A 14,583-nucleotide genomic window follows, 5' to 3' on the forward strand; every position below is an offset into this window, starting at 1 on the left:
CATTTTAAGATTCTTAGCAGCACCTGTCTTCTACCCACTAGATATCAGTAGCATCCCCAAGTTATGACAATCAAAATTGTTTCCAAAAACCAATGAAGTTGCTCAGTTGTGTCTAACTCTGCGATCCCACGGACTGTAGCCTACCAGGCTCCTCCATCCATGGAATTTTCCAGGCAAGAGTACTGGAATGGGCTGTCATTTCCTTCTCCAGGGGATCTTCCCAACCGAGGGATCAAACCTAGATCTTCTGCATTGCAGGCAGACACTTCACTGTCTGAGCTACCAGGGAAGCCCCAACATTACCAAATGGGGGCAAGTTCCCCATTCCTTAAAACCATGATCTAGCCTATATAATAGATACATGAATACTTAATTTATACCACCACTTTAAATCATAAATTCCCTAAAAGCAGTAACTTTACCATCTTGTCCATTTATATAAAATAGATATGACAAATGTATTCTTACATACTCAAGGTAGATTAAGGAGATAGTTATCTATGTTTGATTTACTATTTTTAATTTATAAATATCTTTAAAGGTAATTGATTTCCCATTGACAAAGGCATCTCCAACCAATTAGCTAAAGTACTAATGATTTATATATTGAAATTATATTTTTAAGAGGGGAAAATTTCTATGCTGCACATTCTGGAGTCTCTTAGGGACATAATTATTTAACGAAGTCATTTTTGAATCAAATCCAAATTCACAAATGTTCTAGAATTGGTTAGTCTCCATACAGTTCAAATAAAAGTTACACACAGTCATTTTATTTCTGTCTCTTGTCCCCTTAAATCCCTAATATTATGCATAAAATTTCACCAAAAGAAGCGTAATTAAACACCAATCCATGCCTCAAATTATAAGAGTACACAGATAAACAATGTCCACAAATAGGTAAGACTTTACTTTCCTATTTGGAAAAAGAAACTTAAAAAAAATTTTTTAATCAAAATATATATTAGACAATATCTATTGTTTAACTATCCATTACAGCCTACTGACTGGTAGTCTATAAGTGGAATGCTATCAATTTATAATTTATTTGAAACAGTAGAAATGTAGATTAAAAGTTAGACCTTTAGCAGACTGAATACACTAGTTTAAAATGAAACTAAACACAAACTTAAATTATTGTTATAAAACTCACTTGTACAGTTTTCTTTTATTACATTAAATGGTTCCCTGGAGTATAAGATAGTTTTTTTTTTTTCTATAAAAGGCAAACGAGGGGAAAAAAAGGGAAGCAGAGAAAACTTTCTGAAACTTTTCAGAGAACTGATTGTAAGAGTATTACAATGCTTAAAGAACTACCTAAATATACACAAAGTATAGAGAAAAGTAAAAGATTTCCCCTTCTAAATTGTTCATGATGATGAACAGTCTCTGTACAATGGGGGTGGGCATCATACAGTTTAAGTATCCCTTAGAGTGTACTGTTGGGATGGGCTAGGAGAATGATATACCCTTTTGCAAAGTGTGACTGTATGCCTTGGAACTTAAATACCACCTCCCAGGAAATCAATATGCTCTAAGTCTTCAATTACTTTTATTTGTGAAAGGTGTCCTGAACATCACTTCTCATGCTGTCAATGAGGTTCTGGATCTTGTATATCTTTATGCTTTTAATGATAAATAAATACTTCAGAGTTCATGTTAAAACAATCTAAATCAAAATATGAAATTTTAGACTTTAAGCCAGTGTCTCTATAATCCCAATTCTAAAATATTCCAATCAACCACTTCTGTTCTTTTACCTGTCATGCAGTATATATGGTAATTTTTTTCATGGTAAGCTCATATTTTTCAAATTCAACTAATCTAGCTGCGTATCACACAGTCCTAATTCTAAACTGTGGCTTATTCTCCATAATGACTCCTTAAAGCATTTTGCTCTATTGAGTACCTATTCCTATGCTTGAAAAATTGTTTTCCCAGATGACACTCCATTGCTTAACATTAAAATTTAAGACATTATTGTCCCCAGGGATCGACATTCCCTCCGGTCCACCTTAGCAAAAGTCAGGGAACTAGGTAACCCCTCCCTTCCACTGCTAACAACTCTCCACCCAGTCCATGAAGATCCTCCCTCCCCGTCTTTTATTTTAACACTGAACTCTCCACCAATTCCCTCCTCTCAGCCTCCAAATATGTTTGAGAAAATACAGAGTGAACTTTCAGTTAACATCTGCCCTTAATATGCAATGCCATTCTCAACTCCATATGGGTGTAATTTCTCCCCTGAAAGTCTGCAATTGTCCCTTTCTGCTTAATCTTAACCAACCCCGGCATGCATGGAGTTGCAAACAGTCGGACACAACTTAGCAACTGAACTGAACTGAAGCTGATCCCATAGTGATCATTTAACTAAAGATTCAGCAAGAGTTAACTTTATAGGAAATTCTCTCAAACTAACTTAACTCCCAAAAAAATTAAGCCTTATGCCACAGTTCTATATAACTTATTTGTATAGTTTATTAAAATATATATTTTTAATATTGCTACATCTCTTTTCTAATAATTACATATATTACTGTACACATGCACCTATTTTATAAACCTTTAGAGAATCCTGTTTCCAGAGTTAGAGTTTAATAAAAGCTTGCTTAATGTACCTATTGTAAAACCAATACCATGAAGACAAGCTATGCAAATACCATGCACAAAACAAAACACACTGCACCATAAACAGAAACTATATAATCTATGAAGCTAAATAAGCATTCATCTTTCAGATTAAATCACCTATTTATTAGCACAGTGTTTATTAATAGCTTTGTTATAAGAAAAGAAAGTGTTGCAATAGAAATAACACTGGAATAGTGTTAGATTTGGAAAATCTAGACTCTGACCCACACTCTGCCATATACTAGCCATTTAACTTCGGGCAAATCACTTAACCTCTCTCAACAACAAAGGCTAATTACTATGCACTCTACAAAGCCCACAGGGTTATTATTAGGATACAAAAGGGTAATATACATGAAAGTGCTTAGAATTTACAAGGAGCTGTATAAATGATATGATTTTAATGACAAACATAACTCTGATTTAAGATAACATTTTTTTTGTTTGTGTGTTTTTTATCTACCACGGGCTTTGGTTTATTTTTTTTTTAAACATTTTAAAATGTGAACTTGCAAAAGAAAGAAATTAAGGGGCAACTATTTATGCTCTAGAAGAATTCATCACTGAATAAAACACTGCAAGGTTTAGCAACTCAAATTCAATCTGAACCAATTAAAATATGAGTCAACCAACAAAAATGTCCTTCATATTCAATTTTTCAGCAAGATATTTATTACATAAAGCAAGGCAGATATTTGACTCTGGCCACAAAATCACAAGCTTGTTCCACTGAATGCACTAAGATGGCCTTCACCTATGTAACAAAATCAGAAGCTGCAAAGTTTAAGTGACTCCATTTTACAAGCAGATACAATGCACCATGCTCCACAGTTGAAGAGGTGAACCAGCACATGTAGGAAATACTAGAGTTGACTCCAGGTTTACAGGAAAACATGTGATTCACCAGGACACAGCACAATCTGATATATGTAAAGAATTCCTAAATCTGTTTCACAGACCTATTGTTTATGGACATAAAGAAGTATGAAGAAGCAGAGGGGGCAGCTGCAAACAGACTGAGACTTATTTGCAGTACTGCTGACAGTCAAATAGGAGAAGTTTCCAAATTTGTTTGCATAGCCATTACCCATTATCATTTTTAAACTCTCTTAAAGTCAACAAGTATCACAGTATCCAGATAGACTAAAAGGTTCTAGGCAATTTCCCTTTGTCTTGCCAAGTCTACCCACAGACCAACAAAGATAAGGCATTACAACCAGAGTTAGCTACCTTCCTGAAACTTTCTGATCCCTGATTTCATGTTTTTATATGCGTGAGGATTTTAATTAAGAAGTATCTGGAAGGCATACCAATTCAAAAAAGGTCCTGAGCACAAACCACCAAATGGAGAATCAAGTAAATTGGCAAACTCTCCCTTTTAAATGTTAATCGCCTGGAAAGGCTGCCATAATTAGTTATTAGCAGTTGAGCTCCATCCCAGCAAAGAAAGGGGAGTGAGGCTGAAGAGGGGAAAAGAAATAAGGAGGGTAGCAGGAGGAAGGGGACAGGTGAAGAAGAACAGACACCAGAAATGCAAAGAGAACTAAAAAAGATACCAAAGATAAACTTTGCCATCAGCTACATATAATCCACATTCCCTCACAGGAAGACTATTAATAGAGAAAATAAGATTTTGCTGCTACATTTTTTAGAGTCAGTATTTTAACACAAATTTATCCAACAATGTTAAATGTAAAACAGTTATTCAAGGGAACTGGAGAAACTATAGTTTCCTGGTAAGTTCCTAGTCACTACAGACATAATATGATGAAAAAAAAGAGTCTGCTTCACACAGTCTATCAGAAAGAGCACTGAACTAGAAGGTGAACATTCGGTTCTGATCTCTGTATTAGAACTTGAACATTTAGTTCCTTCCTAGCTTTGGTTTTGACCTTTTTGACAATTAGCTTTAGGTTAGTTACCAAACTTTTATCAATGTTCTCATTCACTCAAACAATAAATATTTCTCAAATGTCTAAAAAATTCTAGTTTCCCAACCCTGACTGCACAGAAGAATCACCTGGGAATACTTACACATACACACACACCCACACACACACACACACCCCCACACACAAACACACACCCCTCTCTTTGTCCTTAAGACTCTGATTTAATTGGTCTGGGGTGGGGCCTGGGCATAGATTCAACAACAACAACAACAAAAAACTCCCTTGCCATCTTAAAATGCAGGCAAGGTGGAAAACCACAGGTCTATTTCATCTTTTACGTACATGGTAAGGAACAGCAAACAATGTGAAGCACCATCTCCCTTCCTTTAAATGAATCAATTTCCAATCCAATTTTGTTTTAACCTAGATTCTCACCACCTCACACCTAGATTAACAAATAGCTTCCTACCTATTTTCCCTTCTTCCAGTCTCTTCCCAACTCAATAAACCATTGCTGCTGCTAAGTCACTTCAGTTGTGTCCGACTCTGTGCAACCCCATAGATGGCAGCCCACTAGGCTCCCCTGTCCCTGGGATTCTCCAGGCAAGAATACTGGAGTGGGTTGCCATTTCCTTCTCCAATGCATGAAAGTGAAAAATGAAAGTGAAGTCACTCAGTCGTGTCCGACTCTTAGGGACCCCATGAACTGCAGCCCACCAGGCTCCTCCGTCCATGGGATTTTCCAGGCAAGAGTACTGGAGTGGGGAACCATTGCAATAAACCACTGCTGTCTAACCAATCAATTTGGTACTGAAATATTATTCCACTGAGAGTCAATTTAAGTGTAACAATAACAACAAACAGAACTGTTTTCATTGAGCAGAGACTATATTGCATATACATATTTATATGTTTGTATATATACAGGTATGTACGTATAATCTCAAACATGCTCTATTTTTCTTCAATTCCCTTTATATATAATGGATACTAGTCTCTTTACATACAAGATTATTGCCCCTAACTAGTTGTGGTTGAATTTGGTCAAAAATGAATGGCAAATGAATCACCCACAGATTTCTAATTTAATTCTCACGTGCTCCCTCAAGGAACACCCATTCAATTTTTTTTAAAAAGTAAAATGAGGTGGAATTATCTCAAAAAGTTCTCTGTTACTGTAGACATTGATAAAATTTATGATGAATGAGTTTTACCAAGAATAAATATAGCTCTGGTTTGTGTTAAAACTTGCCTCAGAAAACAAACTGAAGCCTTAAAAGCCAATGGTTATAATCACATAAGATGATATATATATCACATAATATATCATCACATAATATAATCACATAATATTTATGAAAAATATTATTAAGTACAATATAAGCAGTATATAATGAGAAAACTAAAGAAGTGTATTACTTATTCCCTGCCCTTAAGCAGCCTTCCATCTTCCCAGGGAAAGCAAAACATAAAAAAGAAAATAAAGCCAGCACTAGCATGTAAGTGGTAAAGACATTAAGTACCACGGGAATTCAAAGAAACAGAAGACTGCCCTGGACTAAGGGAGTTGGAGACAGCATCTTAGAAAAGCTGGGGCTTGAACAAAATTAAATAGGTGGAGAAAAGGAAATCTCATGAACATGGATCTTCTACAAAGATGAGGCAGAAATTCATAAACTATGTTTGAGGAACTGGGAGCTGACCTAATTGGAACAGAGGGTTCTATGTAGGAGCATATGAGGACTTAAGGTTGCAAGAATAAACTGGAGCCAGACAGTGAAAGGCCAGAAAGCCAACCTAGGATGCTTCAACTTTGCGCTATAGATAGATAAATCTTTTATAGCTAACAACAAGCAAAACAACAAATCCCTATAATGATGCAGTCTGAAACCATTTTTCTTGAAGCCTTTGAAGAACATACCAAGTAGTACAATGTCTTGCCAATATATCATGAATATGTGAACATACTGTTTAGGAAATCTGTTCAGAGTGAAAGAGTAAATACTCAAATATGCTTTCCAACATACAAAATCATTTGATGGTTCTTAGGATAACTCCTAAGAGAATAACTGGATAGAAGGCTTCAATTTTAGGTTCTCTTCCTCTCCCAACCCTCATCCAAACACACATCTTGATTTAATATCTAGAAACACAATACAATGAAATAGTGTTATTCTGAAAATAAGAGATCTTTTATTACCTCCCATTATGAGTGAATTTACTTACTACATTGCTTCAAAATCACTAAATTTATTAAGATCATTTTGTCCATGATTTCTTTCAGCAAAGCGGATGAAAATAGATACATAAATAACAAATTTGAAGATTATGAAAAGTGAAAAGTCCTTCATCAAATCAAAACGCACATAAAATAATCAGCATTGACTTATAAGGCAGAGGGGAAGACTGTTCATAACAAAAAATGCCATCCACAACAAAGAGTACCAGAGAGTATACGAAGAACATTACAATAGCCAATTTCTCATCCAAAATGATAAGCCATTAACCCACAACTCCAAAAAGAATGGAGTTAATTTTGATTCTCAAAAATGCCCTTACAATTTTTGGTTACCTATGTAAAGAAAATTAAGACTCCACCACAACTCAAAACAAGGAATCTTTCCCTTAGTAAAGCAGACACATAAGTGATTGATGATTTAATTTGCCGTGGCAGCAAATACTAATTTAAGCACCACTACCTCAACACCAGGAAAATGACAAATCTCAGTATTCAAAGGCATACGTGACAAGAAGGCAAGACTATTCTAGGATGATTAAAACACCCACAAAATAAGAACACAGAAAAAAACCGTGGCAATACTGCTGCTGCACTAGGAAAAGGGATATACCATTCTTACAGGCACGCATGGCTCTGAAGAATATGTATAGATTATGGTCTTCTGTATTGCCTTTTTTTCCCTCCAGGAAAGACCCGAAACATCCACGAGAGTTGGACGAAGTGCATTCAGGAAGGTGTCAATGCCTCCCTCCCCACCCCTTTAGCGGGGTAACTCGCTTTAACAATAATGCTCTTTCACTCCTCACATGCCACCGGGTTTCCACAGACCCTTCAGTCAGCATTCCCGCCCACCCCCCGCCACTTCCCTGCTCTGCCCCTCACATTCAGAACTGGCTGCTCCGACTCAGTCTCGCCGCCCCCGCGCACCCGCCCAGACCAGCCGAGTCCGACAACGCAGCCACGCAGCCACCCAGAAACCCACTGCCCCCACCTCCTCCTTGCCCAGCTGCCCCTCCCCCTCCCCGTCCTGTCACCTGCTTGGGTGGTGTCCGTCAGGTCGTAGCCGCTGCCCGGGAAGTCTCGGAGCTTCCTACCGCTGAGGCTCAGGATGCCGGAGTTGCCCGCCTCCTCCAGGGCCCGGTCCAGGCTCCTCACGGTGTGTTGAGGCTGCAGGCTCCCCGGGTTCCACTGCGGCCCGTTGGGGAACGGCTGACCGAAAAGAGTCGGTACCGGGATGGGCACCACCAGGGTCCCGCCGCCGCCGCCGCCTCCCGCTCCGGCTCCGCCACCTCCCCCTCCGGCCCCACCACCGCCACCGCTACTTCCACCTCCACCACAACCGCCGCCCCCACTGTTACCACCACCTCCCTGACTCGCCGCCATGTTCCTGGGAGAGAGAATAGCCCCCGACAATACTCTGAGCCTGAGCCGCGAGTGTAGGGGGTTCTTAGGACGCATGCGCAGGCTGGGGGCGGGAGGTGGGGGGTGCGAGGTAGAGGGTGGGAAGGAACCAGGGGGCGGGCTGGGAGGAGGTGTTGGGTATGGAAGAGACGCTGTTCAAACGTGCAGAATGCTTGCTTTAAGAAATGTGCTATCAGAGGAAGGATGCTAAATCCCGGTTCCGCTGCTTTGGGTACCAAAATCTTGCGAAGCGACACCAGCTTAACTCTAGGTCGTCAGGGATATGACCCTAGATCTCTAAGTTGCTTCACCTTTTGAGATCTGCAAAACAAAAGTAAATATATTAGAGATGAAAGAGATTCGTTTCAGAATATTTTGAAGCGGCATTTAGAAGGACTATCAGCTACCTGATTGAAACGCTTTCCGCAAATGCCTCAGGAATCCTTTAGCGGTGGTAACACGGAGAGAAACTTTGGGGAGGAATATGGGTGCAGAATTGTGCTTTAAGCCTACATGAATTTTGCCATAATTTAGAATTCCAAAATAAGAAGAGCCTTTTTAAATGTTTTCAAGGAAGCCTCTCATTTCAGTGTGTGTGGGTCTCAGCCAAACTGCTGCCTTCCAAAACTTGGAAAAGTTCTCTACATTCTGTTCTATAACTCTTTGAAGTGCTGCCAAGGTCTCCAAAATATCTCGAGTTTCTTCTCATCATGTCAGTATGGCTGATGGAAAACTCTGATCATCAAACAACCTTAAAGTTTTTTTTTTGTTTGTTTTGTTTTGTTTTTATACAGGCTTTAGTTTTAGGTAGAATTCTGAAGATTTAACTCTGTGGATAGGAAGCTAATCAATCTTGGATTTTAGGAGTTCATTCTTGGAACCTGAAGCCAATCATTCAGGTAGGTCACTGCCATCCCTCCACTCCCACTCAGAGTTGGTGGGAGAAATGGTGCAAGAAATCACATTTGCCACATGCATGACCCACAGAAGGAACAGTACTGAAAATCGGACCTCCACAATGAATTAGGAAGCAAAATCAAATTATTTATAGTCACTGGTGTCAAAAAAGAACGTTCTACTTTATATCTCATCTTTCTTACATCGCAAATCAAATTAGGTATTAACTGAGAATTCCCAGAATCAAGAAGGGTGGAAAGGGAAACTAAATGCATTAGACAGAGATAAGATTATGAAAGGAACATTTAATAACTAAACAATGAAAAAAATTAGTGATTATTTAAAACAATGTGTTGGACTCCAGGAAAAGTATGTCCTCAGGATACCTGTCGAGAGAAGGCATTGTACAACCAAATTTAAGAAGAAAAGTAATCTTTCAAAGAATTTAAAAGATAGTCTAAGTAGAAAAAACAGAAAGCCTACAAGGTAGGCTAGATACATGAAAATCAGGCAAAATAACACATTCTGAAGCTCTTTTACAAAGAGTTTTGAACAAAATATGCAGTCTTTATTGAATAAAGCACTGGCCAACTACAAATATGATTTGTATTCAAGAGAACCAAGCAAATTGGTAGTTACTCAACATTTATAAATAATATAGAGAAGAAGAGGCAGAGCCCAAAGCTCCAAATTCTTCTATTAGAAATCAAGATTATTGGGATAGACTACAGGATGTTCTTATCAGCCTATAAATAAATCAAAGTGAGATGTTTTATCTCGGCATCTAGAAGACAATGAACTTGGGGGTGAACTAGACAGAACTATAATACGAATTTTTGTTAAAATCCTGATCAGGATGCAGAAAAAATCCAAGGGAGTCTCTGCAGTTTGTTTCCTGAAAACATCAGGATTTAACATCGCTAAATACTAAACTCAGGGTAGAAGAACCAGTGAAATGTTGAGTATCATCAAGACACATCAGAGGGGCTTCCCTGGTGTCTCAGCAGTAAAGAATCTGCTTGCAATGCAGGAGACGTGGGTTCTATCCCTGGGTCAGGAAGATCGCCTGGAGGAGGGCATGGTAACCTACTCCAGTTAAGATTTTTAAAACATTTTTTAAAAGACATATATTAGAGACCCGGAAGATATTAATTTACATCATACTGAACTATTCCACAGCTGCTGCTGGAATGTGATGTGAAGTTCTGCTCACTCCACTCTCAGCATAAGTCCTGAATTAAAGAAAGCCCTAAGAAGTACACCTAAAATAATTAGAGAAATGAGAGAAGGAGAAATTTACTTGGCCTTCATCTCTCTAGTAACCTGATCTTCAGTCCCTTCCAAAATCCCTGTTCTGGCATGGAACCTTCAGAGAACTGAGTATACATTAACTTATTTTAGCATAATCTATAGAACACTATATACGACATCCCTGATCCTCCTTCCCCTGACATCTTTTTTTTTTCTTTTTCAGGCCTAGCCACGCAGCTTTCTGGATGGGATCTTAGTTCCCCCATCAGGGATCAAACCCTGGTTCCCTGGCAGTGAAAGCACTGAGTCCAAACTACTAGACCACCAGGTAATTCCCCCTTTGTGCTGCTTTAACCAATCCTAACAAATTCATTAATCCCAAAGTTAATATATCTTAACTCAAAAGGGGTTTGGAGAAATATAGAACAATTGCTATTACTTAAAAGAGACTATTATATAACTAATCTTTAATGTGATGTCAATAAGCACTATTATGTTTGGTCTTAGTTAGAATCCCTGCTATGATGCTTACAAGATGCAAGATAGACAAGTCATTTAAGCTCTCAAAGTCTCAGATTTCTTGTCTATAAACCAAGGATTATAACATTATTAGCTATCTCAGAAGACTGTAGTGAGGATTACATGAGATATTTACACAAAGCACATATATTATAATGGTTGCTACCTTTTTTTATGTTTACTTTGCCTGTAGAACACTGAGCAAAGTGAATGATGAATTATCAGCACAGCAGTTCTTAAGTTCCTCTGTACTACTGTGCTACCAGCATTAATAGACCTTTTCCTCTGTGTTGCTCTTGAAGTTACATCCTTACTGATTCACCCCAGGTTTCTGACTCTCCTAACTTTTGTGTTTTCACTATATGATCCAGTAACTTGATTCCAATTCTTGCTTACTTTCTCTAATGCAATCCCAGGTTTTTGACCTCTGTGTTCCTAGTGTGTTAAACTGATATCATGAAATCCATTTAAGTATCTGTTCCAAATCCTCCTTTAAAATAGATCTTAAATGTTTTTGCTTTATGTAAACAACACAGGGGTTCTCAAGGCAAGAATACTGAAGTGGTTTGCCATTCCCTTCTCCAGTGAACCACATTTTGTCAGAACTCCCCACCATGACCTGTTTGCTTTGGGTGGCCCTACATGGCATGGCTCATAGTTTCATTGAGTTAGACAAGGCTGTGGTCCATGTAATCGGTTTGGTTAGTTTTCTGAGATTGTGAGTTTTCATTCTGTCTGCCCTCTGATGAATGAGGATGAGAGGTTTATGGAAGCTTCCTGATGGGAGAGACTGACTGTGGGGGAAACTAGGTCTTGTTTTGATGGGTGGGGCCGTGCTCCGTAAATCTTTATTCTAATTTTCTGTTGATGGGTGGGGCTGTGTTCCCTCCTTGTTATTTGACCTGAGGCCAAACTATGGTGGAGGTAATGAAGAACTGACACGTTGGAAAAGACCCTGATGCTGGGAAAGATTGAAGGCAGGAGGAGAAGGGGACCACAGAGGATGAGATGGTTGGATGGCATCACAGACTCAATGGACATGATTTTGAGTAAGCTCTGGGAGTTGGTGATGGACAGGGAAGCCTGGCATGCCACAGTCCATGGGGTCACAGAGTCGGACATGACTGAGTGAATGAACTGAACTGAAGCAACAGAAGTCTATTAAAAAATCCTGAAGAGTTTCTTATTAGTGTATAAAATACAGATTGCTGAAGTTTTGCTTAGTTTAGCTTGGCCAGAAGAAAGTAAATAAAATATCAGATTAAATTATTCAGACTCTTATGTCCAATTAGAAAATATAAGGTTGAGAAATATTTTTTAGTCTTCTTTGGTATTACATCTGAAAGTCTCCTCTTTATAGGTAAACATGGAAACAAGCAATATGCCTTTTGGGCAATCTTGTATAATTATCTTCCTCTGCTGGCAGTATGTGAGAGAAAACGATGAAATAGGGCCTTTTCAAGCAAAATCTAAATTCCTAAAAGGAAGACCTAGGCAACTGTCATGTTACCTCTAAGCAGGCTATACATGTGTAAAGGAAAAAATAAAAGATGTTAATGACATTTCAGTAAAGCCTGTTAAAGGAATTGGGCTTCCCAGGTGGCTCAGATGGTAAAGAAACCACCTGCCAATGCAGAAGACTTGGGTTTGACCCCTAGTTTGGGAAGATACCCTGGAGAAGGAAATGGCAACTCATTCCAATATTCTTGCCTGGAGAACCCCAGAGACAAAGGAGGCTATGGTCCATGGGGTTGCAAAGAGTCAGACACAACTTAGCAACTGAATAACAACAATATTAAAAGAATTACAATATCAAGATAGATTAAAACCCCAAGAGAAAAGATAAATCCCAAAAAGGTTTAGATTCTGTATTTACTTAAACAGAATGAAATAGAAATATTGGACCAAAATCTGTGTATAAAATGAAGGTTGGAATGAAATGATGAAGAATCAAGTTGGGCATCTACCAAAGTCTAATTATATTTGTTTACCTTAAATTTTGCTTCAAATCTTCATCACCATATATGGCAAAGTGTGTCTGTTAGAGGTTTATGGGGTTTTGTTTCTTTCTCTAAATCAAATAAACATATGAAATAAATCTCTGTGGGACTGTGACTGAAGTGACTCCAGGTCTGGTGACAGTGTGCCTAAATTATACGTTTTTTTTTAAATTTATGATGCAATTTCTTTTTTTTTTTTTTTTTGATGCAATTTCTTTAAAAGGCTGAATCTGTTAACCTGAAGCTCTCAAGTAATAACTGGGTCACACATGACCCTAAAATCCAGTGCTTCTCTCTATGTGGCAACAAGACTATTTCTTCTGAACCATGGTCACGATCATGACCCCAGTTAGCCTGTTGGTGCGTTGTCAGAAAGAAGGGTCAAAGCTCTGTTCCCTCAATAAGAGAGTGTGTTATGAAATATTGCAGGATATTTTAGATGTGTTTTGTTTTGGTGCGGCAGTCAGAAATTTCAGCCTTCACTTGTAAGTTTAGGTTGGCAATGCTGACCCTTAAGAAGACACTTACTTCTGCTTAAGTACTTTGTTTACAATTATGGTATGATTCTACAAAGTAGGAGAAAATATATTAGTTCTGATGACCTTGTTTCACATTTCCAGGAAACTAACATACTTTGCCACTTTTTTGTGGTTTTAAAAATCTTTTTTAAAACAGCTAGCCATAGTCATTAAATAATGGAGTAGATAATTCTAAGGTACTAATTAGTAAAGTGTTAGGTTATCCTTGATGACTTCATCCCCTTCTTCCATTTTGTATTTCTTAAACTCTCCTTAATGAAATCTTCATCTTAAATACCTCTACATAGAATAAATTATTTTTTTCAAGGACACATACTTAAAGTTTCAGAGGACTTTAAAATTTCCTGAGCTGGTTGTGATTTCTCCTACTGGTCATAGACAATAGACTTTTGATAAGCTGGCAAAACCAAAGATATAAATGCACCATACTGTTTGACTACTAGCATCATATCCACTGCCACAACCTTAACTCAAGTCACTATTTTCTCTGGACTACTACAGTTGCCTCCTAATTGACTTTTCTGCTTCCACCCTTCTACCACTTAATAATTATGTGGCCTTGGGCAAGAACCTTAGTTTCTTCATGCCTTCATTTTCATATGAAAAATAGGAAGGATAATACTACCTACCTTATAGGGATATTATGAGGATTAAATTACTTAATACATGTCTAGCATATGGTAAGAACTTTAGCTAGTGTCATTGTCATTATTGTTATCATTAAAATATTCCACTGGCTAATAATATCTAGCAGTGAAAGGTAAATTATCTCTCTTAATTTCACAAGAGTCTTATGCAGTGGACATTATTATTATCCCCATTTTACATGTGAGGAAACTACCCTCCAGAGAAATAAAGTAACTAGTTCAAGATCTCAGTTGAGAAGTGGCACAGCAAAAATTTGAATAGAAACATACCTGACTGCTAAACTGAGGCTCTTAACCACTGTAACTTCTGGCAGTAATCTGTTGATATTTGCCTTGTATCTTTTCTCAGTCCAAAAATTCTTAGCTGTTTAACTCCTTCCAAACTATCTCCATAAAACAGCTGCTAAGTGTTGCCTGGTTAACTTATATAAAATCATTAAGTTTATTCATTAACAATTTTCATCAAGTTTCAAATCAACCTTTCTTTTGTTTAACTGAAATATAATTTATGTTTCAAGTGTACAACAAAGTGACTGAGTTTTATATATATATATATATATACACATG

The 14,583-nt window shown here is 37.9% G+C and overlaps 1 protein-coding gene across 4 annotated transcripts in view; it reads right to left on the reverse strand.

Moving 5' to 3' along the window:
- The window catches only part of LRCH2 (leucine rich repeats and calponin homology domain containing 2), a 105,307-nt gene extending 97,129 nt beyond the window's left edge, over window positions 1-8,178 (reverse strand). For all 4 annotated transcript variants that reach the window (XM_043459092.1, XM_043459091.1, XM_043459089.1 and 1 more), the window contains exon 1: window positions 7,797-8,178. In XM_043459092.1, the coding sequence (XP_043315027.1) occupies window positions 7,797-8,145 (349 nt within the window). In that variant the 5' untranslated portion in view covers window positions 8,146-8,178. The remainder of the gene's footprint in view (window positions 1-7,796) is intronic.
- Window positions 8,179-14,583: the final 6,405 nt, after the last annotated feature.

Source organism: Cervus canadensis, chromosome X (genome assembly GCF_019320065.1).
Source record: "Cervus canadensis isolate Bull #8, Minnesota chromosome X, ASM1932006v1, whole genome shotgun sequence".
NCBI classification, from domain to species: Eukaryota; Metazoa; Chordata; class Mammalia; order Artiodactyla; family Cervidae; genus Cervus; species Cervus canadensis.